This window comes from Dermacentor variabilis, chromosome 1 (genome assembly GCF_050947875.1).
Source record: "Dermacentor variabilis isolate Ectoservices chromosome 1, ASM5094787v1, whole genome shotgun sequence".
Classification (NCBI taxonomy): Eukaryota; Metazoa; Arthropoda; class Arachnida; order Ixodida; family Ixodidae; genus Dermacentor; species Dermacentor variabilis.
The window spans coordinates 81,688,517-81,713,207 of NC_134568.1; the positions used below are offsets into that span (position 1 = coordinate 81,688,517).

The 24,691-nt window shown below is 42.2% G+C and overlaps 1 protein-coding gene across 6 annotated transcripts in view; it reads left to right on the plus strand.

Moving 5' to 3' along the window:
• Positions 1-24,691, plus strand: part of LOC142579923 (breast cancer anti-estrogen resistance protein 3 homolog) — a 266,747-nt gene extending 242,056 nt beyond the window's left edge. For all 6 annotated transcript variants that reach the window (XM_075690612.1, XM_075690599.1, XM_075690619.1 and 3 more), the window contains 5 exons: positions 5,984-6,256; positions 7,775-7,998; positions 10,036-10,650; positions 16,608-16,776; positions 18,872-24,691. In XM_075690612.1, coding sequence (XP_075546727.1) covers positions 5,984-6,256; positions 7,775-7,998; positions 10,036-10,650; positions 16,608-16,776; positions 18,872-19,414 — 1,824 coding nt within the window. In that variant the 3' untranslated portion in view covers positions 19,415-24,691. The remainder of the gene's footprint in view (positions 1-5,983; positions 6,257-7,774; positions 7,999-10,035; positions 10,651-16,607; positions 16,777-18,871) is intronic.

Here is a 24,691-nt window from a genome sequence, read left to right on the forward strand (position 1 = left end):
CAGAACTTTGTGGAAGGCACGCGGGTCCCAGCGATTACTCTGGAACGTTCGACGACTGATCTATAAAAGCCGACGCGCTTGACCCACTGATCAGATTTTCGACGATCGAGGCCGTGTTCGCCGCTATCGTTGTGCTATAGGTGTAGCCTGTTTTTGTGGGCACAGGTTCGCCCAATAAAAGTTAGTTTTTTCTTTCACAGTATTGCTACTGTGTTCTTCAACGTCACCACCACGTGACAATATTTGGGAAAGTTCCTGTCTGCAGCTTTCGCCAATAAACTGCCTGTTGTTGAGTGAGTGTATTGTGGGGCGGGGGATATCTGATCCTCGCCCTTCTCTGGTAATTTAGTATGTCAGAGTACGTTGGGATCACTGTCATGAAATCCTCAGGATCTCTGTTTAGGTCCGCTCGGTTTGTATGCTCGCGAGCGATCCTATCAACCCTTTGGTTGCCCTCAATTTCAGTGTGCCGCGGTACCCGAAAGATGGTGTGTCTAATGCGTTTATTCTGTTGGCTAGCGCGGAGGAAGATTTGGAGCGCTTTTTGACCGACTCTGCCGCGCGGACAATATGTCTCGTGCGGCACGTCGTTCCAAACGGAGCGAAGTGTGGCGCGTCTGCCTCGCTAATTGGGAGATCGTGAGAGGCAGCGTGTGGCTGACGCGTGGCGCGATTTACAGCAGCCGTCGCAGATAGATATTCGCTCATGCAGCGCTTTGGTGAACAGTTGAGGTGTGCGCCGAGAGGTCGGCGCGCCGACGCCGCCTGTTCTCGCTGCGCCGCCGCCGCCGACGAAAACTGATCGGCGCGCCGCCGATCTTTCTTGTCGGCGAGAACGGCGCGCCATGTAAGTAGGTATAAAGATTTATTTTTTAAGTCCATCCAGCTTTGTTTAAGAGGTGTTGTTTTCTTTCATTCTTTTGCCTGTCTCAAGCATAGAATCATGTCAAGCAGGGCAGCAATGAATAACACAAACAAAAGTAACCCTGCTCTCCACGCGCCTGTGCATGCGTGTCGTCACAAGTCAGCGCAACGTGGGATTCCGCAACTTCTCTTCCAAAAGCGTCAATATGGCGAAACGAGAAGAAACAACGGCCTCGAAACGTCGGAATCACGGCTTGAGGGTCGTGGGCGCTGTAGTTGCGGGTGGAATCGGCGATATGTCTGATAGCGGCATCAACGTGAGAGACGCAACTTGTAGCAGGATAGAAATTTCTGGCCGTTTTTTATGCCGTTTGGAAGTTTTCGCATTATTCCGGCCGTTGCATTCGAAGGAGTTTTTCTGCTTTTCTACATGAAAAAAAAAGAAAAAAATTTTACATGTCTACTGCATGGTGCTTTGGTCTCTGCATGGTCTTTGTAGCATTCATATAAAAAATTAAATGCAACTGACACCGATAGCTGCAGTGATCTATAAAGCAGCTTTGACATGCAGGTTCAAAAAGGACTTTTTTTTCGGAAATAATTGTGCATCCGAACAATGCCTGCATTTCTACTAATCGACACTTCGTTCATTCAACCTGGTGATGACGAGTTAACAAATTGAGCAAATTTGTTTTCTACCTCATGACAACATGTCTCCGCTGAAAAAAAGTTCTGCTGCACACAAAAAAAATTATTTTGATTCTTTGTTCTTTAGGGAATAAGGACGTTATAAAAAGTTACATAAGCAAAGGGCTATTAATATTCAGAACAAGTGATTTCACTTATTGTCCATTCAGGAAGGTGCGTTATAACATCTGCTGTTTGGTTGACAGCTTAAGGGCTCTACCTAGCAAAAGTTGTTCATAGAAGAGGTCAGTTTTTTTTTTTTACGTAAAGCATATTGTATAAACATAATCTCATTCAGAACAAGTGGAAGCAAGGTTAACATATCTAGAAAGTGTCACGGGCGTCGGTGCTGGCTTAACAATTCTAGACGAATTCACTGACTCTTTGCTCAGCGGAAAAATATCTCGTATAAACCGTGGCACAGCAAAAATGAAAACAATTGCGACTACGACGCAACAGCAAGGCCCCGCATATTCGCGCAGAAAGGCATATACAAACACACTCAACATAAGCGCTTTTAGATATGTGCCCAATATTTTTTTTTTAATGTGTCGGCTGAAGAGCAGAAGACTTACAAAACGTTTTGTACTTTAACTTTCAAAACCGCTGTATTTGGTCCTCTCAGCGCTTAGTATGAAAAGGCCAGAATTTTAACCAGTTTAGCAAAGAAGGATGTAGCGAAATGGCTTTGTAAATTTGTGGTTTTGATTTCCACGCCGCCGCCGCCAACGAAAAATGTCCGTGCACCGACCCCGATGAATAACCCGGTGCCGCGCCGATGACGTCGCCGCCGCCGGTCGAAACCGACACGGCGCACACCTCTAGCGAACAGACGACGCGTAGGGTGCCTCGATGCGCGCTACCCTGGCGCCATCTCGTATTCATCGTCGCCCAGTCCGTCTCGCGCGGCACTACGCTTTTCTTTTCACGCTTTCGCCATGCCCTCTTCCTCCGCCTTCCTCCGCGCGCTATCTTTTTCCTTGCCGTCTTTCATCGCCCGCTGCGCTCCGCGTTCGCTCCCACCTATCGCTGTGCGCGTTCGCTCGGTTACAAGGTACAACGGCGACGCATGCCGCAGGAACGGGCGCATAAGAGCTGCGCTCTAAAACAAAGTGGACATGCTGAGTTCGTCTAAATCGCTTTAAAATCAAGATTATTGCCATTGACGAGCTGGGTGCATCCAAAACACTCAAGGGGTTAAACTGTGTAGCGTAAGTATATTGCTTTTGTAGATTACTTATACAGTGAGTTTCCCAGCTAACATTAGCCCCAAGCTGTTAGAAAAATCTGGTACAATATATGATTATGAGACCTGCCGTGTTTGGTCATAGGTCCTCTTCCACCACAAGGATAACTTCAAGATAAGTTTCAATATTACAAGATTAACAAGTTTTTAATTTTTACTATTGGAAACCTTCTTATGGGAAACATTTATTGCGTCCTAATATAAACCATTCAGTCATTTCCATCGCACTATGTCCTGCATAGTAGTTTTTTTTGTGCTGTACTTGTAGAGAGTGAAATAGGAAAAGTGCCGCTTGATTGCGCATGCATGCGCCACGACACCAGCGGTCTCAGAAGTGATTTGGAGAAACTAACTCCGCTCATTGCTTGAATTGGCAACCGCGTGGTCATTGCGATAGGCTGCAATCATCATGAGGAACATGCAGCATCGTGATAAGTGGAAGCCAGCACTGTCAGTTTGCCACTTCCAGACACATAGGGTGGGGCATATTGATTGCCACTTCATCATTTTTTGTTCAAGGGGCTCTGAACCACTTTTTATCAAAGCCGAGAAATGCATTTGAAGTTAACATAGACTATTTCATAAATACTTTGCCGCAAAAAGTAGTTCAATGCACTCAGCAGAAGCGGAGTTATTGGCAATAAAATGTCCTCTATGCGGTGCTTCCGCTCTTTCTTCAATTACTTGCACTGCGAAGGCTACGGCGGAGTGGGACGTGCCTGCCCACAGTGCTCCGTTTACTGAATGTCACTGTGGTGCGCAGTTCAAGTTTGATTTTGGATGCTCGCACAGACGTCACTACCGATTTTGGCGCCTACGTCGCCTCAAACATAGCCAAACATGGCTGTCCTCAGTGAGCCGCAGTGCGCTCAGTCAGCGGACTCCTTGCAGCACTGTTGCAGCCACACTATGTATGCTATGTAGCAGACCGCAGCTACATGCAACTTTAGTACGTATGCACAGCGTTTGCTTTGTGCACAACGATATGAGTACGAGCTCGCACTCATATGCTCCATTCTGGCCATGCTACGTGGTGCACACTGGCTTTGTCCTGCACCAGCTTGATCGACGGATAGTAGCTACATCCAACTTGTGCATTTTGAAGCATTATCAATAGCTCAATACAAAGCAAAGTCTGCCAAGGTGTCTAACCAGGAGCGGCCAGGAGTGAGCACGCTCTGGCAAGCATGCGTGGGATCTGACCTTAAGTTTCACGTGGTTTGAGGCTAGTTGAGTATTCAAAACTAGTCAAAATTTGCAAGACCCGACAGCTACGACAGTGATAAGCAGGGTGGCCAAAGTTTACTTCCTACGTGGGCGGCTGCGGCCGAGCGTCAGCAGACAATATTTGGCTTCTTCCGGAACTACATAATTATCATTGAAATTCGAAAGGAGATTTTTGTTTACTTCAGCCGGATTATTAAACCGCATCAATAAATATGCACAATAACAGTAGGAAGAAGCGCACTGATCTGAACACCCTTCTTGATTGATGTCAACTATTGGCCAATAGCAGTCACGCATGTGATTCTGCTATATTACAAAATAAAGCATCCAGAAAAGAGTGAGGAGCAGGCTTCTGTTGAAAAGAGAGCGTTTGAGATAAAGGTGACTTCGCACTCCACTTGCAAGCTTCACGTGCCGTGCATGACTGCAAAGTTTGACTGAGATGTTCACAGCATCCACGGACAGTGCTATCCACGAGCAGTGCTTTTCACCAAGCCCGAGGGTTGGTTTGGACCCCTTTAAAGGGAAAAAAATATTGACAAAAGTAAACAAATAATTTTTGAAATTTTGTTTAACTTAAAGTCTGAAAAGATCAGTGTTCAAGAGAAGTATGGTGCAGGAAAAAAAAAAAAATTAATGCAGGCAGTTATGTCTGAGGATCACCCCCATAGCTTTAATGGGTGACCGTTGAATGTAAAAACATGCTTAGGCACAGCTTATGCAGCTACTGCAACTTCACTAATATTCAGATTGCTTATGCAAGAACTGTGAATGGAAAAGCATCAGTGGGATGAAAAGCTGCCATGTTCCTTGCCCAGAGAGTGGACAATGTGGACAGGTGAACTTCATCTGTATTAATTTCTTTTTTATCCAGATGGCTAACTTAATGTCCCCGTTTGTCTACTGTGATAAATTCAATCATATAAGGTGTACCGCTCCTAGAGGCCTTATGTCTGATGTGAATCTTAAAGTGACTATTTTTGATGCAGCTCTGCTTTTGATACAAAGAATGTGTATATCATAAGGTGCCATCTGTAGGGGTACTTGATGTCATAGTTACATTAGGTTGTTGCAGTGATGTAGACAACCCCCTCTTTTGCTCCAGGGTAGGAGGTGGACCATTTGTTTGTGAGGTACAAGGTCCTCGTGGCTGCAAAGGGTTTAACATGTGCAAATACAGCTAAAGCCTTCAGTGGTGCATTTCCTTATGTAGTGGTTCGAAGAATGAGGCAGCATTTGGCCGGGCCAGCAAGGCACAGTTTATTCCTAAAATATATACTCTGACAAATATGGCCCCTTGGTAGTGACATCTGGTGGTGTATTAGTACAATATTAGTGGTGCCATTGTGCTTTAAATAATGCATACTAATACATCTTGCTGATGAGATGCAAAATTGCTGCTTGAGGGAAAACAGCAAAGGAAGTGGCTTTTCTACAACCCATTCCCCACTTCCTCTGCAAAGTCCCTCATGGGCATGCACTTGGATTCCTTTCACACTTTGTTGAAGTGTATAATGAATCCAAGAAAAGCATAGGGGAAATTAGAGATTCTTTTTAATTGAACCTGCCACCATGGCTTTAAATTATCCTCTGCCATGGCTATGAGTTGTGTTGGCTAACACTGTCAACCTAGTACACAAATGTAAATACTCAAGAAAGTGTACAGGAATATGGCTACTTCAGTAGCTCAATGCTGCATGGGGCACTGCACACTTAATGCAGAAGATGTGGCAAGGTCATTTCGATGTGGGCTCAGCTTCCACCTGCAGCAAGTTATCTTTTCATCCACTTTTAGTTCCGTTTTCCTTGTTACTTATACATTTAAATTAGGAAGAACAGTTAATTTCCTCTAGACTACCTTCATTGTCTGTTGGTTTAACTTGAAGGCAACCAATGAAAAATCAAGCCCCTCAGTTCCCTTCATTCCTCTCACTCATTACACACTTTGTGACATTCCAGGTGGTCCTGCAACCATTCACCGTGTATGAACGTGTCCAGTACCAGTTTGAGGATGACTGTTTTGACACAGTGCCTGATCTGGTAACCTTCTACGTTGGAAACAAGCGGCCAATTTCAGCTGCTTCTGGTGCTGTAGTGTCAAGGCCTGTGAATAGGAGCATGCCACTTTCTTACTACGCCCAGCGCTATGGCATTGAGGTGTCCCAAGCTGTGGAGCCACCCCAGCACAGGGCTCTTGATGCCACTACTATAGTCCCTGCACCTTCCAATGGGGTATGAGCCTGTTTTATGCTATATTTGATAGATCAAGTGCAGTCTGCATTTACAGCCAGAACATTTAAGTCCTAATAAAAAAAAAACAGGATAAATTGGTAAATTTATACCCATTAAAATTATGAATTACTCAATGCTTCAAGAATTACTTCTTTATTTTGAACAGACATTACACAGAGCAAGCTAGGTGGACAGAGCTTGCGCTTGGTTTGGGCAGAACAGAAGCTATACTGTTACATGTATAGAGTGGAGTTGTCATTAAAAACTGATCATTTCCCATTGATGTCGCATTGACAGATGTGTCAAAAGAATGCACACTTGCTCTGTTGGAGTTTCATTCTCCAGGAACTAAATTTTTCCCTCCGGTACATGGAAGGTAAAATAAATAGAAACGTGCATTGAACGAGCCAGTTATTGTATGGTAGGTTTCAGTATTGCGAACTGGAAAGTAGCTGAAAAGTGTTCTGTGGAGTTTCAACTCCCATAAAACAATTTTTTTACTTAGAAACTGAACATCATTGAAATCAGTTGATAGAAGCCTTTGACCCTTTGCTCTTTGCAGTGCCAATAGCATACAAAATACAGGGTGATCATTTTTAAGTGTTATGGAATTTTCAAAAATTGCCTGTGGCAGATAGCATCGTTCTTGTCCATGAGGTGGATTATTCAAAGAGGCAAACATTACTAGCATGAAAGAGAGAGAAAGATGTTTATTAACATGTGAAATCTAAACAAATATTCAAACAATTAACAAAAGACACTAATTAACCTAATTACTTTACAACACATTGCAATTTACTAATTGTAGCCAATGAGCTTGTGAGACGTAGCCACTTGAAATGAATTTCCAAGATGACACCAGTTTTGAGATATTATTTCCCTAAGTGTGGAATGAAATATATGGGTGTTTCAGTTGCTTTTGTGCTTCAATGCATAAAAGAGCATTTTGTTAAAAAAAGTAAGTGGAACAGTGAATTTTTAGGGTAAGTTTGATAGCGCATATCTCCAAGCTAGCGTCATTCTGGAAATTCATTCCAAGTGGATACACCTTGCAAGCTCACAGGCTACAATTCGTTAATTGCAATATATGCCGTAAAGTAATTAATTCAAAAGATAATTAGTGAATTAGTTTAATTAGTTAAATATGTGTTTCGATTGCTCGTGCAAATAATGCCTGCCGCTCTGAATAATCCAGCTCAAGGACTAGAATTATGTTATCTGCAACAGGCTATTTTTAAAAATTCCATAAAACTTGAAAATCATCACCCTGTATTGCAACCAATCCTTCTTACCATCTAAGGAAGTATCAGTTAATTCGTGCTAATGAATTAATTGCTGACTAGCCTTAGCTGCTTACTTTATTGCACTGGTACTGCTTGTGTTGCTTTCTGTTTTTGCCCCATGTTACCACAAACCATATGTGAGAAGCAGTTGTCATTGCTTGTCTTCCAGCAGCATGAAGCTATAGGTTGCTGAGTTTGTCCTCAGGCTTATATTTTCCTGCATATCTTTGCGCAGCTATCTACTGAGCCCCACCTGCCACAGAAATTGCACTCTTTAGGCCATTCAAATACTGGGCAGATATCATCGTGTGCAACATTGCCGTGTAGGGACAACTCTGGGAGCCACAGGAGAGGCTTCATTCGTGTGGGCAGTGATCCACTGCTCAGCCCAACATTGGAACGTAGGACCTTGGAACACAGACCACTTTCCGGCACAGTCAGCTCGGAGGCTGCCCAGAGGCAAGTTCCTGTGACTACACATGTGTAGAACCTTTTTATGTATATGTATTGTGAACAGTTTATGTAAGCTACATACACAGATGGATTGGAATCCTCACCAATGCACCAAGTGGCCAAGTAATGTCATCAGCATGGCCATGCGCAGTGTCCTGCACTTATGACCTTATTTATTTTTCTTGCACTATGCTCATTGTGGGTTCTCTTCCCAGTGTGATTGTTCAGAAAGTAATGTGTAGAGTTGCAAAACTGATATGCATTATTTTTGATACACTGAATTGGTGTATTGATTGCTAGTTCGTAAATTTTTTTTAAAGGGAGAACATATTGACAGAAAAGTAAACAATTTTTGAAAATTTTATTTAATTAACTTAATGTCTCCAACAGATCAATGTTCAAGAACAGTATGGTGCAGAAAAAAAAATTAATGCAGGCAATTTTGTCTGACGATTATCTATACAGTTATAATGAGTGGCCATTCGATGGAAAAATATAGGCACAAGCGCAGCTTATGCAGCTACTGCAGCTTCACTAATATTCGGATTGCTCATGCAAGAACTGTGAATGGCAAACTTGCCAAGTTCTTTGCTCAGAGAGTGCAAAATGTGGAGAAATGAAGTTCATTGTATTCCAATCTTTAAAAAAATCCAGATGGCTAATTTAAAGGCCTTGTCTATGCACTGTGATAAATTCAAGTGAATAAAATGTACCACTCCTGGTGGCCTTATATGTGGCATGAAAATTATAAAGTGGAGATTTTTCATTCAGCCATCCATTTCTATACAAAAAAATGCGTACATCACGACGTGCCATCTGTAGTGTAGCAGCTAAGTGCAACAACAGCTTTTCTTTAATTGCCATATAGCAAACATGGCAGTGCTGCAGTGTTCATATAGTGCTGTTAGTGTGTAATGTTTGAGCTATTTTCCATGTGCATTTTTTGTTGCTTTTATTTTTTTGCTCTTGTGCCATTTCTGTGCAGTGTGAAAAAAAATTAAAATGTGCAAAGGTTTGTGTGGCACAAATGAAAACAAATTTTCAATGATGATCCACAGTTAAGGCACAAACATGCATTTCCCCAGAAGGTTGGGAAAATTTGTTAGTTTCTATTAGGTGGCTAACTAGTTAATAAAAAAAAATGAGTTTCACAAAGTCAGTGTAAGTAAAGCTGAACTTGGGCCATGTATTGTAACAATTCTTCTCATTTTTTTTCGCCCTTTGTGATTATCTTGAACATCGCCACACTGTCATTATCGCTGTAATCATCAACTCGGAACAGATAACAAAAGAATGGAAAAATCAAATGGATTATTGCAAAGTATGGCCTCTCATTTCACCTATGTAAATGGCACCAGTTTACTTTAAAGCTTGGTTAACAATACATGGGACACAGAATTGTGTGATATATGATGAATTTCCATCGATTTGGGGGAAACAGAAAATACTGGGAGAATAAAAGTCAACAAGACAGCAAGAACGTTGACCATGATTTTAGATCTTTTGTTTGCTACAATGTGACGTGTGGGTGTATCTTTCGGAAGTGAAATCAGTTGAAGAACAGTGTACCCGACTGTCCTGAAGTACTGGAAATTCATCACATATCAGGATCCCAATTAGCCCATGTCTCTGCCATAAGTACTGCATTATTTTGCACTTGTAGCTGTGCGCTTCTTATTTTAAGCTAGCATGTATGCAGAATGTATGAATAAATAACTGGATGTCGACATGTCGGCAATGCTGAACACGCTGTACGAGATAATTTATGGTATCTGGTGTTTGGGATAGGACGCTTCAAGTTCCAGCAAGGCCTCGAAATAATTTGTCAGTTACCTTTGTGGTGTGACTGCTAAGTTTGCTATAGAGCTCTTCTTAAGTTAGTTTGTGAATGGTCTTATTTGGCTGCTTTCGGCACTATGTATGCTGCAACATTTCTCAGATATCTTACATTGAAAGCAGGCTGGTAAGCGCAGCATATTGTGTTTTGAACTTGTCAATCTCTACTGGTCAGAGGCAGCTAATAAATTGTGTTTCTGACCTTAGGAACCTTGAAGGAAGCTCGGAAGACCAGCCGCCCCCTAAGCCTAGCCGAGTTCCCTCAAAACGACTGCAACAAAAGCCAGCAGTTGCCAAGAGAGACCCTGTTCCAGTGACACAGTATGTCAACAACTGTGAAGGCGTCTATTCTGAACTTGCTGACAATGGTAGTTCATGCCATGTCACTGAAGCTGGTGACCCTGCAACACGGCCAAGTGATATCAAGCGGCATGGATTGCCAGCGTTGCCACACCGAACTCTCATTCGAACTGGCGCTGCTGGCCTGACACAGATGCCAGCTGGGCAATGTTCTGACATAGTGGCTTGCAACCGTGTGGTGACTGTGCCTGAAATTGACCCGCCATCAACATTTGACCTAGTGACATTTGCAACAACGCTGCTTCCGTCTGATAATAAGCCATTGGACAAGAGCATTATGGCACGAGTGCGTAGTGTCCTTCTGGAGAGTGGGCCTCGTGCCTTGGCTAACCATCTGACTCGGCTTGACTTAGATATGTTGGGACTCAAAGGAGAAAGAGACCTGGGGCTTGGTGTTTCAGTGGGTTTGGAACTGCTGGCTTTGCCCCAAGGATCACGATTCAGGAAGGACCTTTTGGAACGGTGAGATGCTTATTGCTTAAGCTTGCTGAATGCATTGGAGATTTTGCTTCGTCTATCTTGCTGAGAATGTGTCATGTGAGTATTCAAAATCTTTGAGGGAACCCCTCGCCAAGACCTACCATAAATATTTTTTTATGTGCTGGAAGCTGCAGAGTGCTTCTGCAAATATTTTTTGCAGGGTTTTGGTAATAGTAGAGATAGGAGCAGATTAAATGCTGCAAGGTGATGTTGCGACGTAGTGAGCTACCCTCCTTGCAGAAGAGCCTTTCTCCTATTCTCTAGACCAGCATATCTTCAAGCGACATTTTTCGCCTGCCTTCTCTCACATGGAGCTGGAAGCCCATGTAATGTTTACGTCAGGGGCCTTGCCTTCATTTTTTTCCCTCTTTTTCCACTGGAGATGCTGCACAGTGCATCTCCAGTGGCACTTTTGTGCACTCTGCATTTCATGGGTACACTTATGTTCACATTGCTGCTGCTGTTTTGCGCACTGCATTACATTCTGGCCTCTAAAGTTGCAGGCTGGTAGGCAAGACCTGGTACATTGTTTTTGCTAGTGAGGAGACTGGCTACTCTGAGAAAAAGGGTGCGCAGGCTTTCATTTGAATATTCAGCTGTTCTTGCTCTATACGTAGCTGTAATGTTTTTCAGACATGATCATCATCACATACATGATCTATACAGATTGCACTAATTTGTTAGCAATTCTCAGACCTGGCGAGGGGTCCTTTAAAGTAATTGTGGTGAGTACGGAAGGGCATATACCATCGACTGTTCATTTTATGTCGGTTAACTTGATATTTATTTTTAAATTCACCTTTGTTCAAAGATCCCACAAAGGCCTCTAAACTTAGTTAAACTAATTTTTTGAAGGGAGGACATGCGTTTATTCAATCTGCTTCTACTTGGGTTGATTTAGGGGGGGATGCGTCTTTCGCATCGCGAAATATGGCCCCAAAATTGATTTTTCTTTAAATATCATTTTCAGTTTCTATAAACTATTTTCTACTCGATTCCGAAATTTAATCCCTGAAAAACACGTAGAAGTACTCTAAATAATTTGTTGTATCAGCCAAGGTTGCGAAAAATTTCGCAGAAATCACGAAAGAACAGCGTTTTTCAAGCCACAATATCCCCGGAACGGCGCAACCGAGTGCTGCGATTTTGGTCTCGTCGGAAAGCGCATTTCTCCGTATTCAAATTTACCGCTTCAGATATCTTCTCCATACAGAAACATGCGCACAAAAAATCGCATAACTGAAGGTCGTTTCGGGGTCTCCGATTGGTCGCGCTCGCCACGTAACTCCAGCACGGTTCGCCATTGGTCCGGCACTCGCTTCAAAGGGCGTCGTCTGCTGGTCTTTGCACCTCGCGAGCTATCGACGTCTCGACCACCGTGATCTCGAAGAGTGTCGATAATGGGCGCGGCGTAGACACCGCAGAAGCGCAGCCGAGCCCACCTTTACTGGACGTCTCAGACTCGCAGCTAAGCACTCCGAGCATCTGCGACGCGGACTTCACGACCAAGCACATCGCGCGCCTAATCCTCGGGTGGGTGGATAAACCTTTCGAGCATCGGTGTTTCGCTCCCAAGTTATACTTCCAAGCACATTGCCCAAGCAATCCTCGGGCCCACGGCTAAGCCTTTCGAGCATAGGTGTCGCAACCAAGCACATCGCGCACGCAACTCTCAGGACCCGCGACCATGCGTATCGCGCGCGTGCTCGTCGGACCCGCGGCTAGGCATTTCGCGTATCGGCGCATTGGACTCGGCGATCAAGAACATCGCGCGCGGACACCTCGGACTAGCAGCTGAGAATTTTGCACACCTCGGGCTCTGCGACCAAGGACATCGCGCACCGGAATGGGGCTTTCATTTTATTTATTTATTTATTTTTATTTTTCACGATTTCTTATACCCCTGTCACATGGGCACTTGGAATTCTTTTGAACAAATACTTCTCTGGAAAGGAGTTTCGCCCGCAGACACACGACGACCTATCTATTTTCAGAACTGTTCTTTTCTGGAAACGAAGTTCGTCGATCTCTTTTACGGCCGAAAAGGAGTAGCCTCAAAACCAGTGGGTGCCAGCAATTATTATATATTGAAAAAAAAATAAGCCAATGCGTATTTTTATGTCGTCTGGGCTCATCGTAAAAAAATTATTTTATGTCTCGCGGATGGTGCAGTAAACCCAGTAATGTTCATTTTTTTCTGTACTCTCGTAAGTAGGTCGAACGGGTCGCGGTTGTCCCGTGATGACGCTTACAGACGCGCCGCGCGGACGAGAAAAATAGCGTGCAGCATTGTCAGCATCGATGGCCAACGCCGCTGACGAAACAGACCTGGGCGCACGCAAAAAGCACCCCATGGGCACCCTGCAATGAAGTTTGCCTGTATATATCGCGCCACCTAGCAGCGACGGTGAGCACCCGCGAGTAGGCCCTCACCGTTATTTCACCATTTCCGTGGTGCGCTCAGACCCACTTGAAAGCCAGCTTTTCCAATTTTCCAATGGATTCATCGCAGCCTCTTGGCAGCTCCACCGTGAAAAGCGTGAACAAAAAAAACAAGCACAGATACTGCTGTGTTCAGGATTGTCACAACCGCGAAGGGGATGTCGGCATCAAATGGTACCGCTTCCCTTCAAAACCGGGAGAAGCAACCCAGTGGCTGAACTGGATCTTAGCGGTTCATGTGGGTCTTGTGAATTTCTGTTAAACGAACTAAGATATAATGCAAAAAAAAAAGAAAAAAAAGAACCAGCAGCGACATTCGTAAAAACACACAATATAGTGTCAACTGCATAAAAATGTGTTAACTGATTCCTGCTGTTGAAAATTAGTTTAGATAGTTGTTTAGCTTGTCTTGCTCCAAAACAAACGCGCAGTGGTTGGTATGTGTCAAATCTAGCTTTGTAAGCGCTCCGTGCTGGAGCTTTGTACGCACTGTGCTTCTTCCTGCTGCTGACTGCTGCTGAGACGCGACTGCTGGAACCGGGCTCATTCGTGCCAATGTTTTCTCGTGCTTAGAACAGCAGAACTAAGGTTGGAGTACACCACAGAACACATAGAGTATTTGAAAATTAGCATTTCTCTCGCGCAGGCTAGTGTATATTTGTTCAGTCTCAGCTGATTGCTCTCTATTATGCTTCAGCGGTAATGCCCTCTTACATACGAGCCCAAACGACAATACTAGAATATGCTCGAGGCACTTTGTCAACGGAGAAAAAAGCACTTGCCTACCAATTCGCCAAAACCTCTACAATTGTGAGGTGCAAGGCACGCTCCAAGTAATTGAGCTAAAATGACAGTTGAAAAACGTCCACGGCCGTACTTGCTCACTTAAGTGGAATAAAATAATTATTTGTTAACTTACTTTGAGTTCGACGTCGTAAGCATGCTTGATTTGTTGTGACAGACACTTCGCGGCCTGCAGTGGTTGCTTAGTTGCTATGGTGTTCGGCTGCTAAGCACGAGGTCGCGGGATCAAATCCCAGCCACGGTGGCCAAATTTCTATGGGGGCGAAATGTGAAAACACCAGTGTGCTTAGATTTAGGTCCACGTAAAGGAACCCCAGGTGGTCCAAATTATTCCGGAGTCCCCCACTGTGATGTGCCTCATAATCAGATCATGGTTCTGACACCTAAAACTGCATAATTTATTTTAAGCACCTCGCTGCGATGTCAGTGCTGTTTGCTTCTTTGACACGATATACATGGTTGTAGTCGTAAATTTGACATCCTTTCTCAAGTGTCGGTGGTTCAAAATGGGCCTCGATGTTTTCGATTGCCTTAAAACCACAATTTAAAACGACCGACACTTTTCAAACAAGTGCTGCAAAAGCATACCTCTGTAGCAGTGGCCACCTCGGTGTTTTGCGCAACTGACATGGTGACGCTGACGGCTGAGCCGATCGCTGCGCCGCCTGACCATTGAAGGTAGCCCGTGGCGGGAACGCTGCAGCTGCAGCCAACGTGATAAGAGAAGCCCATTGTTGCCAGACAAACTTGTGCACTTCGCTATTCCTGCACACGCTCTTTAAAGTACGAGAATAAATCTTTGCTATAACGTTTCTTAGTCTGGCATTATTAAACTTATTTGAAAAATGTGTAGTACAACAATTTTTCACTTATATCTTGAGATAGAGCACTTTAATTTGCCTGATTTTGTTTCGAATGCCAGCGCCACGCTTTCAGTAGCATGCCCAGAAGCACACACTAAAAAGAGATTGTCAGTGCCATGTGTCTGCTGTGCAACGCCTTTTGAATAAAAAGTATTTCAACTTGCTAAAAGACCGCTTATGTGAAAGAGTTTTTGCATGCTCGTGCGACAGAGGTATTAAGCTACAGTGCAGGTCGGCACTTCCTCGCTTTTTTTGGCTTGATTATTTCAATTCATTCACATCGAAGCATGTGATGTGCAGGTGCCAATAAAAATAAAAAAAAAATGCAAATGAAAGGGGGGGGCACCAAGGATGTCACATTTAGCTATGCTCATGCTATTCAACAAGCCTTCCGCTGCATTTCTTAAGCTCTCCAGGCCCTCACAAGGTTCAAAAGAGAAAAAGTTGGTACAGTACAATGTTCTCAAAATATGGTAGCTGGTGAAAACATTAGGCCGCAAAAGTACAAGGTTAACCTCCACATAAGTGCTGACTTGCAAGGCATGCATGTTTCAGCTGCATGACTACCCATGTAAATGTACTTTTCTAATGTGCAGCTCAGCCTTTGTGCAGGCATGCATGTTTCAGCTGCATTGCTGCCCATGTAAATGTGCTTTTTTAATGTGCAGCTCAGCCCCTGTGCAGGAAAAAAAAAAGAAAAAAATCAAAATGCTTCTGAAAGCCTTTGCTTAGTCATCTGGTCATTGCTACAAAAAGACAGAGGTGTGCCACTGAATGCGATAGATACATTATGTGAGCATTGCTAAGGGGTAAGCCTCCCTGCTCCACTAGACCTAGTCACCAACAAGGCAACAAGGCAAAACGCAATTTTAGGACCCACTGTGCTCTTGTGGGATATTGTGCAACATTTGGTCTGCAACCTGGCCAACATGCTCTTCACAGAGAAGTCGAGAAGGATGTCTTGGAGAAAAAAAAGGCAAGCAAAGCACTTCAGACTAAAGGCAAAACACTCCACTGATAGGCCATTGATAGGGCATCAATGACTACAGCCCTGGTGCATTTTGATAACTTAAAATCCAAGGTACAGCTTTGAAAATCATTTTCTTGAAACTGTATTTCTTCCTTCCTACACAGCTTGTGCTGCTGATTTGTTCATGACTGCCAATTCTTTTTCAATTCTGTCTTCGTACTTTGAAGTGCTATTCAGGGTGTGGCATTCTTGCTTTTCCAATGTGACTTCTTCTGAATTAATGATTCGACTAGTTGTTCACAGTCTGTATGCCTGTTGTACAGTCACCTCATAAAAAATGAGAACTAAAGAAATCATGTTGTAAAAAAAAAAAATTAGGAATTTCACGTCTTCAACCATTCATTTTGGAACGCACAATGATTCGAACGAGTCTCTTATCACATTTAGTAAGTTGTTCAGGCTGGGGACAAGTCGAAAAGGAGAAGAAATTTTTAAATAAAGAAGTTGTTGAGATATAACTGAAATTTATATGATAATATCGCAGAAAAATTACCACTACCTCTACCAATTTTCATCAAAATTCATGAAGAAATAAGGAAGTTGATTTTAAAAGCCATATCCCTCTTTAACAGAACTCAATAGTGATACTACAAAAGGAGATGCTGGATTACTTATCTACCTGTGCATCAGTGATTCATTAACTTCCAAGTGCCCCACTTTTTCATTCTCTGTCTTGCCACAGTTCATCAAAAATATGACTTTTGTGATTCTGTATTTACCCTTTTATTGATGTTGACCATGACAAAACTTGCTAAAGGGGTGAGTGAAATGTATGTAACTGTTTCACATTTTTCATTTAGGACTGAGTGCCTGAAACTGTTTGTTGCGTCAACGCTGTTGATGTGTGCCGATGATGTGGAGCGTGTGGAGCTGCTCAACAAGTGGATCCAAGTGGCTGGTGACACAAAGACAGCTTTGGGAAACCTTTATGGTTTCACAGGAATCATGCAAGGACTTGCTATGTCGCAGGTAGTTTTCTTTTTTTAACTATTAAATCAACATGAGCTTTTTTTATTGCTTATTCACTGCAAGGATTGTAGCTTTGTGCTTTATTTTTCTGCATCTTTGGAATATTTTTCTTTATGGTTCTCTCCTTTGAATTCATATACTTCTGAATGAACCATTTCTAAAATGATGGCAGTACAGTTAGTTACTCTTCTAATTGTCATTTGCGACAGTCAACTTGAAAGCCCTGAAAAAATGTAGCTGCAGCATTAAACAACTTTTGTAGTGCCTCCTGACACACAATTTTAGAGAACCAATTCAAGAAAAGTTGGGCTAAAATCGTGACTTCCTTGTAAAGTCACATTTAACAAATAATTGTTAAAGCATTGAATCCTAGTTTCATATAGCAGCTGTTCTTTGCTATTGGCCTCATATGCAACAAATGATGGTGCTGTGTATGGCATTCCAATGACACCAGCAGAGGGACTCACCTTTGCCACCTGCTATGCTCTGGGTGGAATTGCTGCATTCTTCTTAGTTTTCTTCCGCTCTCAATGCACAAATGTATAATATTGGTGCTCTTAAATTACTGTCTATATTTTTTTCGAGTGTAAATTTTATACAATTGGGTATTATTGTTAGGCCAACAAGCATCATATTCTTTAATCTGTCTTCCATAAAATCACTATCAACATGGCCTAAAAGTCCAACCGCATTTTCATGACTCAAGTCAGCGAACGTCATGCCATATGCAGTTTTGGAACTGAAGCATGGTCTTATGGCTGTCACAAGATGACACATTGACTAAGCTGCTGTGTATCTAGTTAACACAGTTCATATACATTTTGCTCTTAATTCCACTCATTTAGTGCTACATAATTAATTCTACATAAGTTAACCTCACAATTTCACTGATGAGAGGCCACTCTCATGTAGTAATTGCACCAACCTTTGTCATGTTTTGCAGTTTTCAAGCATGCTTTAGACTTTTCCTGCAAAGGAATCTCCTAACTACTCTTTATTCTGGATATTAATCAGGGTCTTGAAATGCACCAGAACCTGAATCAAAAGCTGAATCTGAATCGAACTTTTGGCCAGAACTGAGCTAGAACCCGAACCGGTATTCTTGGAACAAATCTGAACCTTAAGTGGAACCCAAACTTATATAGTTTTAGAATATGTCTTAACATCTTGAGGAAAGTTGTTAATTTTATAAAATGTTGAAACACAACAATGCACCATTTAAATATGTTCTTTATCACAATCATCTTTACAGCAAAGGGCAGGTTCCCTGAGCACAGTGGAGGCAGCAAGCTTCTGAAGCTTTATCCTCCTTGATGTATTGAAGGTATACAAAACCGTATGGTGTTTGAGTGGCTTTAAAAACTCGAGTACGTTAGGCTGGTCAATTGCATCAACCTTCACATAGCCAGTGCATACGAGGCATGGCAACAGAGTCCATCATCTGACACTTCACAAAAGAGGGCGCCAATGAGGCTTCTAGAGGCTAATAATAGTAGTTATTACCTCCTGGAGAAAAGTAAGCCCTTTACATTTGAGTTCCCTGTAATGTGGTAAGGAGGGAATGGGACAAAGGAGAAGTATAAGAAAAAATGCATATAAACTATCCTAAACTAATTTATTTTAATGAACCTGTCTGGACTGCTTCATCACATTTTTCTAAGTGCTGAACTGTGAGTGTATAGAGACTTGCCCAGCTCCAACCTTGGTTATTTCATGTGTATGAGCAGTAGAACAGAAAATTTGTTCATTTTGAAATTTTGAGCCATTTTTCACTCTGTTGTACTTCAGAATGCTCATGCCATATGTTTGATTGGTAGCTGACCTGTATTCCAGGCAAGGTGAAATAGAATACCAATAAATACCAAGGCAGGCACTGCAGTTGTCAGCTTAGTTACTGCTTGAACACTCTTCCTTATGTGCACCTGAACAGCACATACATTTGTGGCCTCTCTGAAGTACATGGTGAATTAAATATATCTTTTGTGAATGCAACAGGCAAACTCTACCTTACAACAGATGTTGTTCTACCCCTTCAACTGCTTTCTACACTGTACTATGCTCAGTAGACTCACCCTTGGACTCCTGCTCCTTTCAGATCTCTCGATTGAAGACCACATGGCTGGCATTGCGCCAACGACATACAGACACAGCACTTGCCTACGAGACCAAGCTGCGGCCAGCCCTGAAGAACATGCAGGAATGTAGCAACCCTCAAGCACCCAACACCTGCCTGCCTTACTTACTCTCTATACTGCTCATCCTGGAGCACAGCTTTGAAGGGCTGCTTGTAAATCCATCTGCAACATCTGCCCAACGCAAGGACACTAGTTCAGAGCTGCTTCTACTCCCTTGGGAGAACTCAACTGCTGACTATGGTCTTCAGTTGTTGCTTTCACACCTAGAACAGCAGCGGTTGGTGACTCAACAGCTTCCAACATATCGGCGCAACGGCGAGATTGTGTTTGAGAATGTAAAGTTAGATGACATTATGCTGGACCTCTTTCGGACTGAGTTTCATCTGCTGTTCCTGTGGGGTGCACGTGGTGCCACTGTGGCATCCTGTGAAAGACATGCCAAGTTGACACAAGTGTTAGCAGCCATGTCAGTTCGGTCCGAACCAATTGGCACACCTGTGTGATGATGGGGGTGGGTGATTACATGTGCCTAAGCCCAGTGAACAGGTGGCGTGAAGTTAATGAACAAGAATGGCCAGCTGAAGTCATCTTCCTTGTGACAGCTGTCAGTGTGATAGTACCAAAACGCTGGAGTTTTCAGAGTGCTAAAGACAGACTGAATAGTGATGAACAGCAGTAGCTGATGCACAGCATTGGAGGCTCATGAATTTTAGAGAAGTTTATTGTAGATTTCTTGATCAGCTGCTGTGGAGCAGTACTCTGAATGTCTTTTTCAGCCACTTTTTTGTAGATAGGTATAACAGCATGCAACAGGTCTTGCATCGTTTATTGTAGGTTTGTGACGAGCACATGTGTTTATTGTGTCACATTACCAAAAAAAAAAAAAGCTATTGTAGTCTAAGCTGCTTCTGGCATGGATGTGATTGTACACTCACAATATGTGAATGTGCTGCTCCTACTAAGCATTAAGTATGAAAACAATATATGTCCTTTTGCTCTTACAATATACTGTAATTTTTCACGTTAAATGTAGGTAGCATACAGTAGAATAGCCAGAGCGTTATCTTTAAAGGGGTATAGGAGGCAGGTGTTTGTAACCTGCACACACAGGTGTTTTCAATGTGCTCAAAATTTTTGTAAATGTTTCCAGCCTGCTAATAATCTGCTTCTCTTTCTTAAGAGTTTTTCTTATGAGGATAAAAAAAATTTGGGGGTGTTTTGACACGAAAAGCCTCTCTGTGTTCATTCTCCCGATACCATAATCCATTGTTCAAGATTAATGGAGGTCATTTTGCCTGCATGCAAGTGATCCCAGAGATGAGTTGAGAAGAAGGGGGTTCGTTACAGACAAACTTATAGTTTTACTTTTGTGTAAGTGGTTTAGGGGCCCTGGAATGTTTTGCTAACCTAGGGTACATTTTCAACTTGGGGCACCGCTCGGGTGATACCTGGGTTAAACTTTTTGAGGGGAAAAAATGTGAGTGAAGTCACACTGGTCTCCCTTTTTTTTCGCCCCTTCCGCTTGCATGTCTGGCACTGTGTCACCTTCCATCTTGGAGCACTGTCACCTTCCATCGTTTTCAGTGTGCCTCATATTAATACTATAGAAGTGTTCCATGTCTGAGCCTCTTACGAACTTCTACCAAACATCTGTAATGGAATTTGTGTTCCCTCTGGCACACGTGTGTAATGAAAAATACTAAAAGGTCTACCAGAAGCTGTTTCCCAGACACATGCTAATTTGTGACATTGTCACAGTACAGCTAGCCAAAATTTTTCAAATCATTACCTTCACCACTTGCTTTTATGCCAATAATATGGCATTCTTTTTGCCTTGTGTATTCATGTACGTCTTCTCTGCTGTTTTCTATGGTTTGTTCACTTAATGCATCATTGAGATCAGACAAAAGGTGTTTTAGTATGTGGTCGACAGTGCTGCTTGTGAGGGACAAGAAGCAGAGTAAGTTTATTCAAAAAATCAATATATGAATGCTACATGTTACAAAAAGCTATATTTAGTCAGGGACCACATACTGAACCTTCACAGGGTGTTCCACGGTTTTTTTAATTGCAGTGAACAGTGTGTGACCTATATACACACAAGTTAATAAATAGTAGTGTAATATGCATTGGCATCAACTAAACTGGCCAGATTCATAATGTTTGTCATAAGTTACCAGGGCAGCATCTGTGTGCACATGCGTGTCTCTAAGTGGTTGCTTCGGGCAGTGTGGTGGGCTCTTATTGGGTCCCCACTTTTAGTAAAGGGCAGGATTGTTAAGAAATGTCCTCACCTTCTACAACATTGGAATGCCAGGAATAGAATGTAAACCTAGCTACATGGTCCAGTAGCAAGTCTTGTCACAAATGTAGCAATGATATGTTTGGATGTAAACAATGATGCTTTCCTTTGAAAGATCATTAGAAAAGCAACCCTGTAATCCGAGGTACTGTGCCCGTTTCCTGAAAAAATTACAGCTAGTGATAATGCCACATTCATCTACCTTTCGTTCCACATAACTTCTTTAATTAATTTCCATTTGGCTGACCTTAAACTCTGTAATGGACATGCTCGTTTTTTGCAGTGTCGAACATAGTTGAATATTTTGTCACACAGGTAGAGGTGACATTAAAATCTCCTGCATGTACTTTAATACATATATGACAGTTTGTAGTACTATTGATGCTGTATGGCAAATGCTCACAAAAAAAGAAAACAAAAGCACTTTTGTCCTTTTAGTGCTGCATTTATACATGGAATGTATTGAAATTGGTTGTTGTGGAATGTTGGTTTCACTATTTATCGTTTGTAGCTTGTTTTCAGCTGCCAAGATCACACTTGTGTATCAGAATTTTGAGTCTCTCCCAAGAGGTACCAACAGTAGCATTGCTAAACATTAGTCTCAGACATTCCAGTGGTTTCGTTTTGTGCTATTGCTTTAAAATACTTTTTATAGCTAAATGCATTCTTATGAAATACAGAAAGACAAATGAAATGAGCTGTCTTTCCCCAAGGCACACACTAAGTCATCTTCATCTGTGACTTGAATGTGTACTAATAATCTTCAGATGTGGCTACCAACAAACAATTATTGCACAATGTCTCATGTGTACATGGTGTTATGTTGAGTCTGGTTTAGGGTTAAGGGACACTAAAGAGGAACGTTAAGATAAGCTGTTAGTAAATTGCCATTTTTAGAATGCTGAAAAGGTGACTGTTACTGTGAGCAGATGCTTTGTAGGCCAGAAAAATGCACAAAAAACAAAAGAACTGCAGTGACACTCCATTAAAGGTCCTGCTCAATCTTCCTGTAAGGACATGGAGCATCTCTCCTGTCTAGTTAATTGTTCGTCGACAAAGAAGGAATACATTGCATTCTAAGTAAACCAAAGACTCGCTTAGAAAGGTATAAAAACTTTTTCTTGTGCTAAAATGCTCCAAATTTGAGAAAATAGCTTGAAGTCCACGATGTCACACTGACATAGTGGTGCTGCAGTTCGTGTGCAAAATTCAAAAAAGGGAAGTTTTGCATTAATTTTCTCCGTTAGTAATGAACATGTGTCACAGGAGTGAAAATACAAGCTTTCAAGAATACCTCACCAGTGCAAGCTGGTTTAGTGCTTCTATTTAGTGGTCTTTTAAAAACTGTAGAGGGGTGTTGCAAACACAGGGTACAATGTGCCCTCAAATGAGGGTTATTTTTTTTTTGTGTGTGTGTAAATAATTTATTGCATCCCGTGTAAGTGGTAAGCTACCAGTTCCTATCATGTGCCAACACAGTTTTTGTATATTGCTTAAGTAAAAAAGTGCATTGCACAAATTACACAAATTATGCACAAATGACACAAGTGCACAAATTATGCATTGCTGGCCATTTCTTTTAAAATGAGGTTACTTGTTGAAGCTATTACTATACAGTAGACTTCCGTTAATTTGACTCCGGTTCATTCGATCTTTCAGTTAATTCGATCCTGACCAAAGCCCATGCATTTCTATGGGCCCAAGGTTTTCTTATTCCGTTCCTAAAATTGGCCTTCACCAGATAATTCGAACTTGGCTGATCAGCAAGCACGCACCCGACTCCTATGGTGACTCCAACAGCAAACCCTTTAGTGGCAGTATCTAGGCGTATCTTGTGGGACAATTAATGTGTTCAACACACGTAAAAGAAAGAAAAAAAAATCCCGCCGAAAACTCCTATTTCCGGCCTGTGCTAGAAAGATTTTCAAGCAATAACCGTAGCTTACAATGTCTGATCACAATATTTACCCGATTCTATTATGCGTCTTTTCTTTTTTTCAAGAAAATTGGGCCGAAAATTCCCTGCGCAGTGCAATCGGTTACAAAATCAGAACCACCTTTGTGGTGTTTGTATGCTTTATTGCATAACAACATTGTACTGCGGTGAAGCTGACTCAAGGAAACGGACAAGTGCGGCAAGTTCGGGGGGTTGGTAAAGTTGCATAATGAACAGTGCAAGAAAGACTGACTAAGAAAAGGAATGGATGTGACAGGTGCTGCATGTCCAGCAAACCGGCCGCTATTCTGCAGCACTTTTTTTTTTCTTGCTAAAAAACCAGATGCACGTTAGATTTGTTTGTTTAGGAGCTCCAACAAAATTTCGACGTTAGTTTTCTACTTTGGACACACAGAAAGTGGGCGTGCATTTGGCTTGGGGGCATGTTCGATTCTGGCAAATACTGCTAATGAATCAGTGGTGTATTTTGACATTTTTTGTACATCTCTGTTTATTTTAACCCGCCAGATAATTAGATCAATCTCACCGGTCCCGTCAGGGTCAAGTTAACGGAAGACTAATGTAGCTATATGTCCCCCCTCCCTCTAAAAAAATCTGCTGTACAATGCTGTAGTGTTTACTAACAGTTATAAATGTAAAATACGGGGCATGCAGTCTACTGTATAAACTAGAATACAGGACGAGATTTACCCCCCCCCCCAAAAAAAAACAAAAACATACACACACACACAGCTAAAGTCACCACTCGTCTTATATAGTGGTCTTTGGCACATTGCAAATTGTTGTCTGGCCAAGTCAAGGTCAGGGGTTGACATATATTCTGGGCAACCTATATTCCAGTTTATAGGGTAATGTATTTAATTCGAAGTCACAATTTCAGACTCAAATGTGTGCAGTGTGGCTTGAAATGTAGGCCCCAAGACAACTCTCAATGCATCTTTGTCTTCGAGTTAAAAACGATATGTAGTTCACTTAATGTGACTGCACTTAACTAAGAAAACATGATTCAAATGCACTCAAGTCTATTATATGTATCCATATCTAACAAACCTTATTTGCACTCATCAAAGCCATAGGGTCTAAATTTTGTCCACTACTTCAGGGAATTATGGTGATAATGGATGCCAATAGAACTTGCAAAGGTTCTAGAACTTGCTAGTGAGTGTTAGAAAAATACAGAACTCCAACTTTATTTAAATATTTTTTTAAACTTGTGCACTGTTTTTGGCAGCTGAATAGTATACGAGCGTTTTTCAATGTACAGCCTCTTAGGTCTTGTATGAAGGATGAAGATGGAAACATTGTGTACCATGTATATATGCTTTGACCTGTACATGCGAAGTCACATGAGAGTACAGCCACTTTATGTAATGACAATTAATTAGAACTTCATATGTGCTGTAAAAGACACCAACAAAGTGTGATGTTTACGAGAGCTTTGTGTTGTGTGATGACCGTCACCTGTTCTAGTCACAAATTTGTAATGTGTTGCCTGATTAAAAGCACTATGTGTTAGGCCAA